Here is a 19,735-nt window from a genome sequence, read left to right as displayed (position 1 = left end):
GCCGAGCTGACCTGGTACTCCTTTCTTCCTTATATTCATAGTCCCAGTCTATTAGTGGCAAGTCTGCACTCAGTGAGTGAGGAAAAGGAAGGGGATGCAGAGGCTGGTTCTGCAATCCCCCAGCCTACAACTTAGCTGTGAGAGGATATGAAAATATTTAGAAAAACAGATATTGCTACTCTAGATCTACCAGATCACACAAAGATATGGAGATAAAATAACACACTACTTGAAGACCCAGAAATGGTGGGAAAATATTTCAATGAAATTGCAGCATTTCTCCCCCTAGAAAATGATACTACAATTAGCATGCTTTGGGAGAGACAGCAAAGGTGGTTGTAAGAGTCCATTTTATAGGCATTGCCTTTATAAGAACAGACAGAAAAACAAAATTACAGTTACTACAAGCAATACATAGCCTGGAAAAAGGGCATTAAGTATTAAAAACAGGATTACAGATTAGACAGATTACAGATAGTTAAGAGAAAGTTAGTTTTGTTACAGGCATAGAAACTGGAATGATTATTACACTTGAAGCAAATAAATCACAAAGCAGACAAAAGGTTGGCATCTTTAGATTCAAGGAAACCAAACCAAAGAATAATCGCACCCTTGAGAAGGGAAGACGGTATAAATGTAAGGTACTCATGTCAAGCCTGGGTGTTGTTTTTTGCCAGTTAAGCTATTAGCAGCTGGGTGTGTGTGGGTGTGGAGGATTTTGATGGGGTGGGGGAAAGTCAAGGGGAAAGGGTTACCTGTTCTCTCCCTGCTGAGCCAATTCCTCTCACCACCACCACACACACAAATGGCTGTGTTAAGGTTCTTTTAAAGATGTTGTTTGGCTCTGAGGCATCAAAATTGTGCTCGCATATGAAACAACCTTATACCACTGTAGTGTTGTCTGTTCCATGGGCATCCACTGGAATTTTTCCAGGTGGGGAGCAAAGCTGCACAGCAGATTGTGGTTGTACTTTGTACGGATAGCACACACCGCTACTACACACCTGTGCATTTTCCTTGTGTGTGCTCTTTGTTGCTTAGCTTTACATTCTATGACATTTAGAAGCCTACAGAATATTGGAAGATACTGGGAATTGAACAGTAACTAATGCAGAAGAGTGTTATATTCAAGAAGCATCACGAACTCCAACAGAAACCTGTTGGAATGATGGATTAAACAACACCTAGGAACAAGACATTCCTAGGATCCCAAGGAATCCTTGGGATCCTAGGAATGTCTTGTTCCTAGGATCCCCCCCCCCCAAAATGCACAACACAATACAGCTGTCTTAAGAATATCATTTTGTATATTCTATGGCATCACTGTCCATAAACATAACATTGACAACTTCACATGACACATCCTAGAATGATTTCCTTCATCTCGGAAACACTGATGAAGCCTCTCTAGATCAGTGTTCCTCAACCTGGTGCCCTCCAGATGTTTTGGACTGCAACCCCAGCATTACAGACCATTGGCCTGAAACATCTGAAGGGCACCAGCTTGGGGCACCAGGCAGCTCTAGAGAGTAGCAGTGGAGTCTATGGGGAGTGTCTTTAGCAGAGGAAGGAGAAATGGGTCTGCTTGATCAGGTTTTAGGGTTCAAGAGGAGCCAGGACGACTCACTTTACTTTTCACATTGTTATCAGCCACTTTTCACATCAGCCAAGAACACAACTTTTACATGGCTTGAATGCTGAACTACAGCAATGTTCTTTTGGACTTGCATATTTTTCCTTGAACTGTACATTGTGTGTATGGTTGCACATTTTAATAATTAGCATCAGAGAACAGGCCTACTATTTCTGGTAGATCTGGTGACTGAGTAGTGATAAGGCCTGGGCACCAGGTCCACCAAGATAGGTAGACCGCGCCTCTGAGAAATTTGTATACCAGGTCTACTCCTCCGTTTTTTCTGAGTGGGTAGACCTGGTGTCCAGACAATGTCTTTCCACCTACAGCTGAAAGCCTGGGTTCTTTCCATGACTCCTTCCTCCACAAAGGTCATTACAGGGCCAAAGACCACTACAACATTGAAGAGAACAGTTAATATTGGGGGCGGGGGGAAGCAACCTGCTCAGCTTGTAGCCCGCTGCTCAGTTCTGCTCTACAGGCAACACACAATAGATTCAGGTACTTTCGCAAGAGGTTTCTTTATATTTCTGTAATTCCCTGGAAAACACTAAATTCTGTGGAGCTGCATGGCTGTGGAGCTGCATCTCAGCACCAAGGCCAACACTAAGAGCGAGATGGGGAGAGGTCCCACTTGGGCCTCCTCCAAGAGCTATAAATGGCAGATTCTTTTAGGGCGCAATCCTATCCAGATAGGCGGCCACATCTGAACTCGGAGGCGACTGCCTATCCAATGCAGGGCAGGAGAAGCACAGAGGGGATCATTCCCTCCGTGCTTCTCCTGTCCTACATTTTCAGCTAGACAGACGATTGCAGCTGTCTAGCTGCAGGAGGGCAGAGCGGGGGAGGAGGCTGCTGTACGACACATTGGATGTGTCGGAAAGGCATTTCCGCCCTCCCCAGCTCGGAACACCCCCAGACACACTCCTTTTCAGCTGCTCCGTACTCCTCTTGTGAGTGCGGAGGACGGGGCTGCTCTGCGCTGCTCTGTCCTGCCTCCAAGGCAGCATGAAAGTAAGGGGAGGTCAGTTCTCCAGGAACCGACCTTGGAGCGCGGGCTCTGAGGTCGGTTCCCAGAAAACAAGATATCCTATGGCTGTCTAGCTGCTGTCTAGGGGCCATAAGATTGCTCCCTCCAAGATAGATAGATAGATAGATAGATAGATAGATAGAAGATAGACTGATCATAGAATAATAGAATAGTAGGGTTGGAAGGGGCCTACAAGGCCATCGAGTCCAACCCCCTGCTCAGTGCAGGAATCCAGGTCAAAGCATCCCTGACAGATGGCTGTCCAGCCTCGTCTTGAAGGCCTCCAGTGTGGGAGAGCCCACCACCTCCCTAGGTCCTTGGTTCCACTATCGTATTGCTCTAACAGTCAGGAAGTTTTTCCTGATGTTCAGCTGGAATCTGGCTTCCTGTAACTTGAGACCATTATTCCATGTCCTGCACTCTGGGATGATCGAGAAGATTTCCTGGCCTTGTGATATCAATCAGATAGACAGATATCACAACAACCCATTCTAACCCTTAATAAATTGCACTGCTGCTACAATCAATTTCACAGCCCCATCTGCATTTCTCTAAAACACCAACAGCACTGGACTACACTGCAGAGTTGTCATACACTATGCTAACACACACACACTCTGCACAAAATAGGAATAGCAACACCAGGCTACTTTACATGACTTGTGCAACCCATACTTTCTCAGCAACAGCTCTGCCTCCTGCAATATGGGCATAATAATGATGAACTTCATCTGCACACATTGTTAAGATAATTTTTAAAGTGTTTATAAACTCCGAAAACAGTATTAACAAGATCTGAGTTAGAAAGATAATGAACTCCTGGCTTTGTGCTACCTTTTGTTTTTTGGTAGACACGGTACTGTCCAAACTCAGCTACACAAAACTCCTGGATTTCTAAATTATTGTTTTCAATGAAGCTTCAATTACTTCCTGACAAGGAAGTTCCCGAAAAGGTTTAACCCAGAAGGGTTGACACACCTAGATAGTGGGTGTGATAACCATTGCTGTGACTTCATTCATTGGCTAAAAACATTAAAAAGTGGGAGCTGGCTATTTTCTCACAAAATTAATACACAGAATAATGGCTGCACATTTCGAGACTTGCTTTTCTAAAAAAATGAAAGCTGGGAAACTATGGCTCATTCCCAGGTGGTCCATTGCCCTTCTCTGCCCCTTCCTGTGGATGCCCATGAGCATGGATGAAATTTGGAATGGCTATGCCCATAATGGGACAGTTAGTCATCTCTCCCTTTCTCTTACGTTCTCTTTCAGCGCTTTCTCAGCCTTTGTGGGTGAAAGCATAGGGGTTTTAATGTGCTTTCACATACCAACATTAACAGGCTAATCCTATGCATGTTGCGGGGAAGGGACGGGTTAAGCCACAAAAAGCCAGTGTACATAAGGACAGCTTCCTCCCATGTGATTCTGGAACTGGCAGGGATTGTCCTTTCAAGCAACACCCTCTCACACATACTTCTCAAATACATCCCAGTGCTCTCCCCCCACCTCACCTCACCTGTGGGCCGGAAAACATCCCATTGGTTCACTTTAAATTAAAGTGAACTCAGCCAGGGTCTCATGCCAAGTGGAACAGGATGGGAAGTCAGTGATTTCCAGTCATAGCCAGCGAGGGGTGCTTCATGAGGCAGGCGGTGCAGCCTGGCTGGGCCTCCCAGAAAGCCAGCCTCACTGCCTCTTCCGGGTCCACGTTCTGCCATTTGCGTTGCTGCAGCCGCTCTCGACTGTGCTTGAATCCCCACTCCTACCCAACTCATTGGTTTAATTTACTGACCTTTCCTGACATGAAACTGGAGAATATAACCCATGGGGCAGGCATGTGCAGCACAAGTTGCTGTTGCTGCTGTCAGAATGGCGCTACTTTAGCACGGTCAAGCCGCTGCCTGCTATTACCACTGTGCCTTATGAGGAGGTGTTTCCGTGGTGGTGGTGGTGGTGGTGGTGGTGAAACTTGAGGGCATCCTCTGCTCCCGTGTTCAATTGATGGACCTCGTCTCCTGTCCTGAGTTTGGCCCATGTGGCTGGAAACCGAAAGAAGAGCAGAGGAGGCAGGCACTGTTGCTGTTCTCAGAATGATGTCATGACTGGAATCCAGGGGTGGGGGCAGTTGCACCCCCTTGCCCCTTTGAACAGATGCCCCTGGTCTGTCCTGACAGGCAGCAGCTCTCCCTGGTCTAAAACAAGGATATTTCCTAGCCCTGTTATCTGGAGATGCTGGGGAGTGATTCTGGGACTTCTGTATGTAAATCATGCACTCTGACTCTGAGCTATGGTCCTTCCTCTGCTGAACAAGCTAAAATGTTAGAACATGATTATTATTGAGTTAATTGGAGCTTCTGATCATAAATCTTTATTATTCATGCTGGAGGCTGAGGAACGGGATGACAAGGAGGTATGTCTACTAACAGTCTTATGAAAAACGTCCCTCCCCAGGCTCTGGAATATTTCTAAATAGTTTTATTAAATCCAAAAGGCTGAGGTTTTCTTCTTCTTCTTCTTTTTTTTTTTTTTACTGTTTTTGTTGTTTTACTAGAGGGCAAAAAATCCTTGTTATTTCTGGTAATGATACAAATCAATCTAATCCTGTCGGGGGGGGGGGGGCTGGCAACATTTTCACTTGCCTAGGATGATAAAATACCTCGAACCAACGTTGCCCATCATCAAAGAGCTGGAATTCCAAAAGATTTTGAAAGCAGGGAATAATTCCATCTTTGACTGAGGGTGCGCTCACACCGACCAAATCTTATGCCACATGTTCTACTTTATACTGCTAATATCTTGCACAAGTCTGTCAGTTCACAGATGAAAATAGAAACACACATACAATTGTTAACACCCCTGCTCTCACCCCAAGGATAACTGTCAGAGCCCTGCTTTGGTACCACCAATTGCTAAAGGCTCTTTTCTGCCTACTGTAAGCTGCATTCATTTCCAAACGAATAGCGTGTCTTGCATAGATTTAAGAGCCAAGAGGGTTTTGTTCTTTTTGGCTAAAGATATACTGAAAAGTTGTCAGATAATAACTTATCAACAGTCCAGAATGAATCTCACCCACTGCAGCATTCAGATGAAAGGCTTTGCTCTACATGGTGTCTTAGTTCAGGGTCAGAAAGTAGATATTCAGATGTTTTGGACTTCAACTCCCAGCATTCCTGATGCTGGCAGGGGCTTCTGAGAGTTGAAGTACAAAACACCTGGAGATCTACTTTCTTCCCACTCCTGTCCTAGTTCATGCATATATGCATATATTTACATGTATGGCACCAGAGATGAGATGTAGTCTTCAGGGGCGTGTGTGTGTGTGTCTCTTTGTCTTTTTCAAATGTTTTCTCCCACTAAAATTAATGGGAGGAAAAACAAATCTGCCAGCTTTTTCACCATTGTTGCATGTGTGACCAGGGAATAGAATCCAAGGTCTCTCTCAACGTACCACAATATGTCCCATCATGCCGCTTCCACCCCACAGCTGCTGAAGCACCAAAGGCAGAGGAAGTTTCTGCTGCTGCAGTGAGGAGGCCCTCAACAGCTGACTCCTTCCCCACCCGCACAGAAGGATGTGGGTGTCTGCGATATTCCAAGGTTCCTGGGCAACTTCCTAGGGTCCATAGGATTGCAGCCAATGTGGCGCAGTGGTTAGAATGTTAGACTGGGATGCTGGAAACCTGGGTTCAAGTCCCCACTTGGCCATGAAGCTCACTGGGTGACTTTGGGCCAGCCACTGACTCTCAGCCTAACCTACCTCACAGGGTTGTTGTGAGGATAAAATGGAGAGGAGGGGAAGGACCATGTATGCCACCTTGGGTTCCTTGCAAGAGGGAAAAAAAAAGAAGGCAGGATATAAATGTAATAATAATAATAATAGGATGACAGCTCAGGAGAGAGGAGTAGCGACTCCAGCAACCCACTAATAACATGTTTAAAAAGGCATCTTCAAACTCTCCCTCAAAAGTGAATTAGAGACAAAACAGGGGCAGCGTTCAAATCAAGACAGGTACCGGTAAATTGGGACCGTCTTCGGTAAATGCGCATGATTAGCGCACATGGCACACTGCACATTACATGCCTTGCCCTTCCTGTCACAATAGTCCAGGTTGGATCCAGATTTAATCATACTTGGAGTACTCCACTGAAATCAATGAAACATAAATTAGTCATGACTAACTTATGGGTCTGCTCTTAAGTGTGGCTAAACTTGGGTCCAACCCACTGTACATCTGTTTCAGGGTATAAAATCCCAGGCACATCACAGAATAGATACTAACCTTACTGCAATGTCATTTAGCACTAGCAAAGGTCACCAGAACGGTTTTGCAGCTCTTTCTACCCCACCCGTTTCTCTGCTCTCCTCCTGCTTCATCTCTGTCATGTTTTTTAAACATCCTGTTCATTTATTTTTTAAAAATGAGGCATGCATGTACCCACATTCAGCAATCTTCGCCTTTTCTTTTCTTCTGACCTTGTCATACACCTCAGCTAATTCGCAGCTCCTTAATAGACAAGTCTTTTGAGTGATTCCACCTTCCCAGTTTTGCAAACTGCCAGATATTTATCAGTAAAATGAAGTAAGCCAGGGTTAGTCAACCCAGTGTTCGGCAGATGTTTTGGACTCCAACTCTCATAGTCCCTGGCTGTTGGCCATGCTGGCTGGGGCTGATGAAAGTTGTAGTCCAAAACATCTGGAGGGAATCGGAAGGCTTGCCCCTGAAATAAGCCACACCGGCCCATGAGAAAATATCCAATATTATATTTTCAGAAACGGGAGAATCAACCACCACGTGTTTGTCTGTCCCAGCAGTCCTAGGAGTAACCTGAAATGACACCTATTCTGCTTAAATTGGCACCGCTGCCGCCTCCTCTCCATCTTAAGACTCTGACCACGCAGGCTTCATGACTTCACCATCACGTCAGCCTTCTTCTCCCCTCCCACTATTTTTGCGAACATCTTACCTGATGAAGAGATCTGGAGATCTTGAAGGCTTGCCTGCAATTTTGTGCACATTTGTTTGATCCCAATAAAGGCACTGCCTGACTGTGGATTTTGGAATATTTATCAGTGCGACAAAGGAGCGATATGCAGATTTCTAGCTATATGCAAATTGGACAGATGTTAAGGAAAATATTGGCCCTCCTCCCTCCCCAAGAAAAAGAACAGCCCTATTATTATTGTTATTTTGAATGAACACTTTTGTACTTTATTATTATTAGAGGAGGATATCCTGAATATTTTCTAGAAAGGTAGGCTTTAAATTTTGGCAATAAATGAAATAAATCTATTGCATTCAAATTTAGGCACAGGCAACTCAGGAGGCAGAAGTGGAATTCCCCGCCCCCTTCTTCCCTTCGCAGCCCCCTGATAATGCTACTCAGGCGACCCTGCTGAATAGGGTGAGCTGTCGTGCTCTGGTGCAGGGGAGAAGCGGGGATCCCCCCACTTGAGCAGAGAGCACCTTCCATGAGCGGAGCCCTTCTGTCAAGGGAAGACAGATCCTGGATCCCACCTGGGGTAAATAAGAAACCATCTGAAGGGATCACAAAGCAAGTTTTAAAAGGACATCAAGTCACATGGACAGCTGACAGAAAATTTTGCACTCATTCAAAATTCAGCAGAATTTTAGAGTTTTAGTTTTTGAATGTCAAAAACTTCCACATTTTGCTTTTGAAAATAAAGAGGGAAGCTTTTAAAAAGCTTCAGTTCCCAGGCTCCTTACCATGCCTGCCCATGGCTGAAAACACTCTTTGCCATGCTGGAAGAACATAAGACGAGCCCTGCTGGATCAGATGCAGGGTCCATCTAGTCCAGCATTCAGTTCACACAGTGGCCAACCAGCTGTCAACCAGGAACCCACAAGCAGGGCATGAGCGCAACAGCTCCCTCCCACCCATGTTCCCCACCAACTGGTATAGGCTCACTGCCTCTGGTACTGGAGGTAGCACATAGCCATCAGGCCTAGTAGCCATTGATAGCCTTTTCCTCCAGGAATTTGTCCAACCCCCTTTTAAAACCATTCAAATTGGTGGCCATCACTACATCCTGCGGTAGCAAATCCCATAGTTTAACTATGTGCTGTGTGAAGAGGAAGGCCTCTGGTGATTTTTGGAATGGTCTCAGAACCCACTAGGGTGGTCCTACTTCCATTCCAAAAAGTCTTTAATCACAGCTGGTACCTGGGATGGAATTTGGTGATGTCCCAGTTCATTTATTTTCAAGCATATTTTTGGAAATATAAGGACTATAATATTGCATTTTCAAGAAAAAAAAAATGAAAGCAGAAATCCAGAAATCCATATAGTATAATACCTTTACTAGTTTAACTCAAAGTTCACAAAAATGTGCAAGCCTTCAAAATCTCCAGATCTCATCATCAGGCAAGATGTTACAGAACAAAGGTTGGCAACGGGGGGTGGGGGTGGGGGGTTGGTGGGAAGCAGACTGGATGTTGTCGTTAGGGTGCCTGCATAGACAGTCTTAAGATGATATGGAAGAGGAGGGGTTCCAGACATCCAAGTTAGGCTTTGCCTAGGTGATGTGATGGTTTCAGGTTTCAGTGCCCCCTAGGACCACTGGGAAGAAGAAGAAAGGAGCAGACAATTGGAGACCCTCCATTTTTGAAAATAGAAAATCCAGCTGTTAACTCAAAACTGTCTCCATCCTGGGTGAACCAGACAGGTTCTTTGGTTGGTCTAAATAATGGTATGAATTTAAAATAAAGGAATGAATCTTAGAGCCAAAAACTTTTATCAGCCCTCCCACTTACACGTTTTTGTATATGGAAGGCCTGCTGACCTCTGGCAGGTCAGCCCCAAAACAATATGTCTAGGGAGGGGCGGCAGAGAAGGTGAGGGGCTTGTTGTTATCCAGGCGGTCCCTTCCAACTGAGACTGATTCACCTGCTGCACATGCCAATACTTAATTTCTGCCAGCAGTTTTGCAAGGCCCTGTAAACGAGCAGCTTGGCAGAGACATCTATCACACAGAATCCGCAAAGCCCATCCATCAATCCAAACAGGAGTCCAGGAGTTCTCAAGCAGTGAGCATTCTGCCGAGTGTTTGCAAGCACATCCCTCTGTGTTTTCTCCAAGGCATTGTTCTTTGAACTGACGTGGCCTAAGTGTGTTGCACACTTGCAGTGCCTCTGGCCTTTTCTTTTTCTTATAAAAAGGTGTGTTTTTACAGTGAAATCACAAGTTGAGAGAGAGTAGTGTGTATGTGCATGCGTGCGTGGGGGGGGGGGGCTTGCTGTCACTTGGTACTTGCTGCAGGGTCACAAGGCACCGGGATGGGGTGGGGTGGGGAGGGGAATCCTGGGACCTTGGCAACGTTCCATGGCTGTTTTATCAGCTCAAAACTTCAGGGACCCTTGGGCAAGGCATCTTGAGTGGGCCTCTTTCACCTGGAACAGGTGAGGGTTGCAAACTGTGAATTTCCATACTGCATCTGTGTGAACAGTATTTGCATTTTTAGTCCACCTGCTCCGTTTCTTTCCCTATCTGACTGCTTGTGCCACTCTGGACAGTAGGATATGGGACAACTGAAACAGGTCGGTTTACATTTATTCCAGTAGTCAAAATCAAATCAAATCAAATTTATTACGCACTAGCCAACCAGGCTTTAGCACACAGCCATGAGAAACATGCCTAACACATGTTAAAACAATGATTAAAATAAAGTGAAATGGATCAATTTGATTTGATTTAATCCAGTAGCCAAGTATTTCAGCATGAGCCTGGCCTCTGGTTATTTCACTGGCCCTCTCTCTGCCTTAGGCAGACTTGCATTCCTGGCTTAGCTCACTGCCCTTCTTCATTTATTGGCCAAAGGGGGGGGGGTCTGCATTTGCTCAGGACAGGGACACTCTCCTCTTTCCCCGGCCCCCAGTGATAGGCTCATCAGGAGCAGCTTACCAAGAGCTAAGGTGGCCAGGTGTCCTACTTTGCAGAGGACAGCCCTCTATTTTAAGGCCGGCCAGAAGAGAGTCCTCTATTTGAAGGTGTCCTCTATTTGAAGGGCTGTCCACTTAAATATAAAGAACCAGAAGAAGGGAGAGCAATAGGGAGGCATTATCAACAGCACTTGGACTGCAGACTGAATAGGCACATGAGATACATTATATTTTTATTTAAATCAGGGGTGCAAAAAGTGCAGCCTCTGGGCCACAGGCAAGGACCCCCCCACACACACACAACCCCCCCAACATCCACTGCATCCCTTCCTCTTACACATGAGCTGAATCAGAATTCCTTCATGCCGCCATACTTGCAAAATTGCTCGGTATGATTTAATGGCTTAGCAAATGTAATTCACGCGAAGGAGTAACAGTGGTGAAGAGCGCTTGCTAATTAGGCAGGAAATGATCTTACAAGTTAATTAATATAAATTACTGGATGTCAGTTTACACACCACACTTATGTTCTTGGTGGAAGAGAGCTTACCCAGCATTGCTCTAAGCCCAGGGCTGTTGCACATAAATTGGGTAGAGGGTTTATCAAGCCCTTTGGGGTCCCTAGTGTGTCTGACAGCACTCCTACCACACTCACACCAACTGCTGGGCCATTGTCAGGGCTAGGAGGAAGCCATGCCTTCCCGTGGCTGCTCTACCAAGGGCTGCTGCTTCATGCTTTGATATCAGGTTCTCCCCCCGTTTCATTCAGATTACACACACATCTTAAGGAGCGCAGAGAGGGTGCAATGTGCTGTTTGTGTCAGTATTTGCAGCCAAGAAGGAAGGTTGTGGCATGAATGCCACTGGCAATAGCCTGCCTGTGGCTGGTGGAGAAGGAAGACTCGGATGGCAGGGAGATCTCAGATGGCAGGATATGGGAAAGGGTTGCCAACGTTTTGAGAGGATTTTTGAAAGCAAGCGGTGGCAGGGAGGAAAGAGGCTCAGGGTCATGTTCCTTCGTCCTCCCTCTTTGCAATCAACACAGTCCAGGAAACAAAGCTTCAAGCCAACACTACCTCATTAGTTCAGGACTAGCTTCTTTACAAGTGCAGATTCTAGGAAACTCCCAAACTGCATAGAACCAGCTAATCCACACATCTGCGAATATCAATAGAGGAGCCGAAGTGGAAGTTAGAGAAGTTGCCAGCAGTCTGAGCATGAACTTCATGGCCAGACTTGCTTGGCAGGGATGCCCCTCCCTTAGGCTGGCTCCCTCCTACGTTGGCTTCAATGAGTGGCCATCTGAGCCCTGCCCCTAACTTTTCCCGCTTTCCTCTGCGATGGACCCTAGCATCCCTCAAGTCACACCCCTCGCCCACCTCCTTCTCCGAAACTCGAGTTCTCATAGTGAAAGGATGGGGGAGCCGTTCAGGCTGGGCCATCTGTGTGTCAAGGTCTTGGGAAGAAAGTCTCGCAGTATCTGGGCTCACTAGGGCGGGTGCCTCCCTCTGTTCTTGCTGTTCCCATTCTGATTCTGAATCTGAGCTGCCAGACATCTCCAGATGCTCAGATTCATTCCTCAGGTGGTGAGGAGCTGGGCGCTGTGTGCGTGTGTGAGAGCAGTAGGGTGGCCACTCATGCATCTCAAAAGAAGAGAACAGAAGAGCACACCGATGTGCATAAAATGTGCATCTGCTAATTTATAAATACAGATGCACATTTAGAAATAATTCTGTGATTTAAATAGAAATACAATACATCTCACCACAGTGGGGAAGACTGTGACCAGGTGAGCTGTGTGCCTGCTGTCCAGGTGCTGACCAAGGATGGGCAACTTTGAGGCCCCTGCTGCTCTCGCTTCTCATGAGTCTTGGTCTTTAAACTGGACAGGCCTTCAGACAAAGCACACCTGCAAATAGATGACTGTCCTCTGGCAGCCTGTCAAATAGAGGACTGTCATCTGCAAAGTAGGACACACACCACCCCAGTGATGCTGCTGAAAAGATTTTGGCAGACGTGACGAAGAATAGCCCATGGGCCTATTCTTGTCAGTGTGTTGTATTCTAGCACGGTGAACGACTAGAACTGTTCCCTTAAGGACGTTGCAGCCTCAGGGTTCTCCTTTCCTGCTCTTCCCCTTAGATAGGAGAAATCATGCTGCAGGCCTGTATTAGGAGCCCTGCCAAGGACCCGCATAGAACAGGGGCGAGGAACTTAAGGCCCAGGGGACAAATCCAGCCCTCCTGGGGTCCCAATCCTGGTCCCACCCCCCCTTTCTCCCAACCCCTGATCATGTGGTGGCTTCCTGGCTCGTGTGCAGTTTTTTGCCAATTCTAAAAGACTGAAATTCTAATTCTAATTCTATTGTCAGTTCTAAAAGATTGAAATGCCTCTCTGAAGGCTTCGTGACTGGCAGTAAGACCTAAAATATGCTGGTGTTTTTTGATCCTACCCTGTTTGCCTTTGGCCACACACCTCTTGCTTTCGGCCCTGTCCACCCCTTGAATGTGGCCCCTGAGAGCTTCTCCCAAACTGAGTTTGGCCCTCAGACTGAAAGAGGTTCCCCACCCATGGCATAGAACCTTGTGTGTGTGTGTGTGTGTGTGTGTATATATATATGTATGTATGTATGTATGTTAGGAATGCAATGAGGTAATATTTACATTAAGCTCTATTGAAAACACTGACTTACTTCTGAGGAGACATGTATAGGATTGCGCTGCAGGTTATCAGCACCCGTGTAGAGCAATTCAGTAGGGAGAGCAGGGGCCTTCCAGTTGCCCATCCGCAGTGAATGCCTGGAGAGCAGACTGAGCAGGCATACAAGTCCCCTAGTCACCGTCTTCCCCACCATGGTGAGATGCATTGCATAAGGGCTGTGCAGGGACCCCCCGACCCACCTCAGAGGCCACTTCAGGGCTTCCGAGGCAGCCACGTCCCGCTTTGGGCTGATTCTGAGGGCCCCCGACCCGCTTCGGCCTCCATAACCGAAGTGGGATTTGGATGGCAGAATCCAGCTTCGGGTCCCCATCCTGGATGCCTCCACTGCACTGCAAGAGCCCCCAGCTCCTTACCTGGCCCCTCAGGATGTGCGCCAGCCACAGCCATTTTCTTTCAGGCCGCCGCCGCTGACACCTCCAGCTCCTTACCTGGGCCCTTGGGACATACGCCAGCAGCCTCTTCTTCCAGGAAGTCGCCATGGCGACTCCCTGTATTTCTGGAAATAGATCTTGCACAAATGGCGGCCGTCAAGCCGTCAAGTATGCGACAGTGCATACTTGATGGGCTGATGGCCTCCATTTGCACAGGAACTATTTCCGGAAATACAGGAAGTCGCCATGGTGACTCCCTGGAAGAAGATAGCTGCCAGTGCACATCCCAAGGGCCCAGGTAAGGAGCTGGGGCTGGGCGGTGTCAGGGGCTGGGCTTCCAAAGCGCCCCAAAGTGCTTCGGAGTGACCTGACCCACTTTGTGCCACTTCATGCCCCCTCTGCCCCACCTCAGATACGGCCCCAAATGCCCCACTTTGGCTCAAAATTCGGGCTTCAGCCTGAAGCAGTGCACAGTGTTACATTGGATTTCTGTCTAAATTATAGTAATTCTTTTAAAAAATGGATTTAAACATAAACGGTGGCATATGCATGTTTTATGCAAATTGGTGCCCTCTTTTCTGGTGATGCATTTCATCTTCTTTGGCAATGCGTAAATGGCCACCGTCCCTCTCCCCTGCCTCTCATCACTTTCTACAGCAGGCAGTAGCACTGCTGGAAATGGCTGTGCCGCTTCTGCTCGCTCTCTGATTGCCCCTGAACTTTTAAAGAGGCAGGTAGGATGCTCAGGTTAGTACCTGACATCCTGAACCACTGAAGCCACTGGGCACAACCCCCTATTCTTAAAAACCAGAGATCAACCCAGTGGTCTCCAGGCCTTGCTTATTGTATTTCCCCCCAGGGAACAGCTGACCGCAAGGCAGGATGGTACAGCACAGCAGCCTGCCAGAGGCAAGGTCAAGTAACTCACGTACCGGTGATGTTGGTGGCAGAAGAAGAAAGATTCTCACAGTATTCATCCCGGTTGGAAGCTGCAGCCAGGTTGATCCCGAAGAAAACAACCTATGTGAGAAAGAGAGGCAGATGCTGTGAACCTGCAGGGGAGGAAATGGACTATACTTTCTCTCTCTCTCTCAGTTAACAGCTTAGGTGCAAGACCAAGTCGGTTCATTCTTAAAGGCAGAATGGGACATAGGAACGGCTGCACTAATGTCATTTTTCACTCCACCAATACATATTTTGGAAAGTAGAGCTGAAGTAAATATTCACAAATATTCAAAAATTGTTGGAATTGGGTGCTGGTTATTCAAACATTGAATGGACCATTTCCAATTTTTTAGAAAGAAATTCAAGTAGTATCTTTGAAGGTGAAATTTTATCTAAAAATAGGAGTGCTTTAGATTTGTTGGCATGTCCTGGTCGCTTTGGCAGGCATCAGATAGGATGCCTCGTAAGCTGTCATTCGTCATTTGTCGAATACTAAAAATATCATTGCATGCCATCTATCAAGTGTTGTCAAATATCCTATTAAGCACTGAAATTAAATATCATAGGATATCAATACAGACAGGCTGTACCTGGGGAGGGGGAGGGGCGGTGGGTTCACTGCCCCATTTAGCGTACTGATTCATTGTGCCCAAGAATTCCTCAGAAACAAGTATTTGAATTTGTGATATGACAGTTTCCATTTTAAAGAACAAGACCTGGTTTATATAATGGGAACATTCCTGATATTCAAAGATCTATCAGTAATGGCTTAGTATAACATAAGAACCTAAGAAGAGCCCTGCTGGATCAGACCAAACACCTATCTAATCCAGTATGCTTTTTTTTCCACAGTGGCCAATCAAATGCTGATGGGAAGGCCACAAGCAGAACAAAACACTGCCCCCCAAATTCAAAATTTCACCCACCTGATCCAACCTCACCCAACTCAAGAATATTATCCAGTATCACTATCAGCTTTCTCATGCTTAAGTAATCCTGAAAAACACGCCTTTATGTACTGTGACTATGAACATGGCAAGACAAGGTTCTTAAGGGTGCAATCCTATGCATCTTTAGACAGAGAATAGGCCTACTATTCCCAGCATGCCCCAGCCAACAATGCTGGCTGAGGCATGGTGGGAGTGGTAGGCCTTTTCTCTGTCTAAGCATGCATAGGATTGTGCCCTAAAGGGGATAACTTGGTCACAGCTTAGTGGAAAGGCACATGCTTTATATGCAGTAGTACTGAACTTCAGTTCTTGGCATCAGGCTGAAGACTGGGAGAGTCACTATCAGCCAGTGCAGAACAGAGCAGGGGAACCTATGGTCCTCCAGATATTGCTGGACTCCAACCCCTATCATCCTTGACCTCTGGCCATGCTGGCTGGGGCTGATGGGAACTGGATCCCAATATAAGAAGAGCCATGCTGGATCAGACCAAAGGCCTGTATTATTGTTGTTGTTGTTGTTGTTGTTATCCACCTTTCCAAGTCACCAAGGTGGTGTACAGCAAATCAAATAAAACAATAAGAACATAAATCAGTGCTTTAATCACCAGGGAGTTTGCAAAAATTAGCATGCCCCAAATGGTATAAGGGAAGCATGTTTGACAGGCCTAGACTAGATTTATTTATCACGATTATATCTCACCCTTTTTCTAAGAAGCTTGAACTTACATGCACGGGGGTTATCCCATTTTATCCTCACAATACCCCTGTGAGGTATATTATGCCAAGAGAGAGTGGCCCAGTTCGCACGTAATGAGAAGCCACCATGGGTGAATTTCCCATGGGGTTTCTTGTTACAGTGGCGGTCACCATTTTGAATATTCGGTGCACAGCATAGCTTCTTGTTATGTGCAAACCTGGTGAGGGTGGGTTGTTGGGGTGGTTGACAAGCCACCTGCAACCCTAAAACAGCCCATGGGTTCTGGGTGGCTTGTCAGCCACCCCGACATCCCACTCTCGCCAGGTTCACATGTAATGAGAAGCTATGATGTGCTCCATCCTCAAATATTAAATGGCAGCCCGCTGCTGCAACCCACGGTGACTTCATGGCTACATAGAGATTCGAACTAAGCTCTCTCCAGGTCCAAGGGTAACAGTCTACCCACTGTACCAGACTGGCTCACAACAATAAGCCTGTGTCTGTGGGTGATTACTAGGCATGATACGGGATCTCAGTGTTCAGGCTATCACTGTGATTATCTCTACCGGATGCTGGATTCATACCACGAAATTGGGGGGCATTTGATCTCAGCCCTAGAGACAACATTATTTTAAAACAGTACTTTAAAATGTGTTTTGCTCATTATTTGGTAAAATAAATTATGGCATAAAAGGTATTTCAGTTTCCCCAGCAAATGTTTCCTGTCTGTCTGTTTGTCTGCCTGTCTCTCCCCCCCGCCCTGCGCCCATTTCTAGTCTTGCCTGCACACTGCTGGACTTCACCTATTTACTATTTGGCCCTGTTAAAGAGGGTCAACAACCATCTGACATCACCAGGCCCCACCTCTGAATTTTGGGCAATGGGATGCTGCTGACCCTTGAATCTCAGGAAATGGGATGCTGCAGACCTGGGTATCAGGGGACCACTATCATCATCTTGCCTTGCTTGCGGGCCTCACTGCAGCATCTGACTAGTCAATATTGAAAGGCAGGATGCTAAAGAAAGCAATCTTTCATTCTTTCTGCTCCTGCTTGCAAGACATTGTATTAAGAATGAAGGCCCTGACCTTAGCTGTGTGTGGAGTAAATAGGCATATATTGCTCAGGGTAAGCTTTGAGGATCTATGACGTCTCAAAGCCAAATACCACAAAAGATGCCCTCATTCTGCTTAAGACACACACACACACACACACACACACACACAGAGAGCGCACACACGTGACAGGGCCCAGACATTTCAGTGTCTGCGCAAGATTTGATCACCGTCTCAGGAAGCGCCCTGACAGCTCTGGAGAAGGAAGATGGATAGGGTTGCGGCTTCGGCAGAATTCGCCAACAGTGCTTGGATACTCTTGTTACAAGATAATTGCTGCACTTTATTGGGAAAATAATTCTACCTGCTGTTTATAGTGAAGCAAAGCAGTGGGTGCGTGTTTGAGGTAGTGGGCTCTCCCACACTGGAGGCATTCAAGATAAAGCTGGACAGCCATCTGTCAGGGATGCTCTGACTTGGATTCCTGCATTGAGCAGAGGGTTGGACTCAGTGGTCTTGTTGGCCCCTTCCAACCCTACTATTCTATGATTCTAAGAGAGAGAGAGAGAGAGAGAGAGAGAGAGAGAGAGAGAAGGCAGAATTGAACTTCTAAAAGGAGAGATTCCTTCTAAAAGAAAAGGGGCTCAGGACTCTTTGGAAGTCATGTCCTCTGCAATGGTGCCATCAGGGCAGACGTTTAGGGCAGTCCAGGGCTACATTGAGTAGAATGAGCAGGAAGGCCCCAAAATACAGCAGGGTTGACTTACCACATTTTGAAGACCTAATACACATGACCATCTAAATTTATTTATTTATTTATTGCATTTATACCCCGCCTGTTTTCCTCTTGCAAGGAACCCAAGGCGGCTTACATTATCATCCTCCTCTCCGTTTAATCCTCACAACAATCCTGTGAGGTGGGTTGGGCTGAGAGTCTGTGACTGGCCCAAAGTCACCCAGTGAGCTTCCATGGCCGAGTAGGGACTAGAACCCGGATCTCCCAGCTCCTAGTCCAACACTCCTGCCACTACGCCACACTGGCTCTCATAAAGAGCCCCCTCCATTATTCAACGTCTAAAATTGTGTAACTACTGGCTCTCTGACCAGGAAATCATTTCCTATAATCTCTGATGTGTGTGGAGTGGGTTGTGGTTATTCATGTGTTGATGACAACACTCTATATGTGCCCAGAGTCCCTCTTTTCATACTTACTGTTTCACATCCCCCATGGCAGAGATTTGGCATTCTGAACAGGTTCTGGGGCTGAGCCCTAGCTCAAATGAGACCCTAGGACAGCCTTTCCCAATCCAATGCCCTCCAGATCTGTTGGACTACAACTTGGATCACCCCCAGCAAGCATCTGGAGGGCACCAGCTCGGGGAAGTCTGCCCTAAATGATGTCTTACTTTCAGAATTATGTAAATCCAGTGACGAAGAAAAGGTGACAATTGGTTAAATTATCTCTGTCGCTGAATCCTACTTAACATTTACTGCACTTTTTCACCTGACTGGAAAGATTAGGGGATAATCATACAAGTTTGACTGAGCAAATGTGAACACTTGATTAACGACCAGCTAATTTCTTTGGAGTACCATCCCGTACCATCTGAACTGTGTGGGAAAGTTATTAACTCATTAGAGCAATTTGGGGACATAAAAGATCAGGGCTTCTCCCTGAGCATGAAACCTCTTCACTGACCCATTGCTTAATTAGTTCTTGTTCCCAACGAGCTGCCTTTAAATTGTATTTTCAAAAATTGCCTTGTCCTTTGCAATAAATGCTTTCTGCTCTTATGAAAAGAGATTTTAAAAACTTGGCATATTTAGAAAAAGAAGCCTCAGAGAGGTTTGAAGAAGGCTGATGGTACTTCAACTAATATGGCTTAGAGATGGGTAAAGTGGCCACTTACATGTGGCCAAAGCAGAAGAAATGCATCACACAAAAAGAAGAAAAAAGAAGACGGATTTGCTTATGATGCAAATTTAGAAATGATGGACTATTCATTTTTAAACAGAAATGGAACCCATCTCACCATAGTAGGGAAGACTGTGACCAGGTGACCAGTGTGACCAGGTGACCAGTGTGCCTGCTGCACAGTCTGATGCAAACTGTTGATGGCCAACTTCAAGGCCCAACAGCTCTTCCTTCTTAGAGTTCTTGATCTTTAAACTGGACAGCCCTTCAAACAGAGGACGCCTTTAGAGGATTGTCCTCTTTAAAGTAGGACACATGTCCACCTTACAAAATTGGCCATTTGTAGGAAGGCCTTTAAATATAATTCAAGAGTATTTGGGGGTTGAGAATACCTAAAAGTAGATGTCCCTAGCTTGAAATTAGTTGCCAAAACTTCACTTTCTTTTTAACATTCCCAATCATGGATGCTTTTGGATTGAGAGTTCCAAGCAAACAGAACACAACACACACATAGACACACA

At 46.2% G+C, this 19,735-nt stretch overlaps 1 protein-coding gene across 1 annotated transcript in view; it reads right to left on the bottom strand.

Annotated features, from left to right (window-relative positions):
- CRHR1 (corticotropin releasing hormone receptor 1) overlaps positions 1–19,735 on the bottom strand; it is a 114,686-nt gene that overhangs the window by 71,929 nt on the left and 23,022 nt on the right. The window contains exon 2 of the mRNA XM_084804657.1: positions 14,586–14,673. Within this exon, the coding sequence (XP_084660783.1) occupies positions 14,586–14,673 (88 nt within the window). The remainder of the gene's footprint in view (positions 1–14,585; positions 14,674–19,735) is intronic.

This window comes from Heloderma suspectum, chromosome 6 (genome assembly GCF_057233095.1).
Source record: "Heloderma suspectum isolate Gila_16-S chromosome 6, 16-S_ref, whole genome shotgun sequence".
Classification (NCBI taxonomy): Eukaryota; Metazoa; Chordata; class Lepidosauria; order Squamata; family Helodermatidae; genus Heloderma; species Heloderma suspectum.
This window is presented reverse-complemented; position numbering and strand designations above follow the sequence as displayed.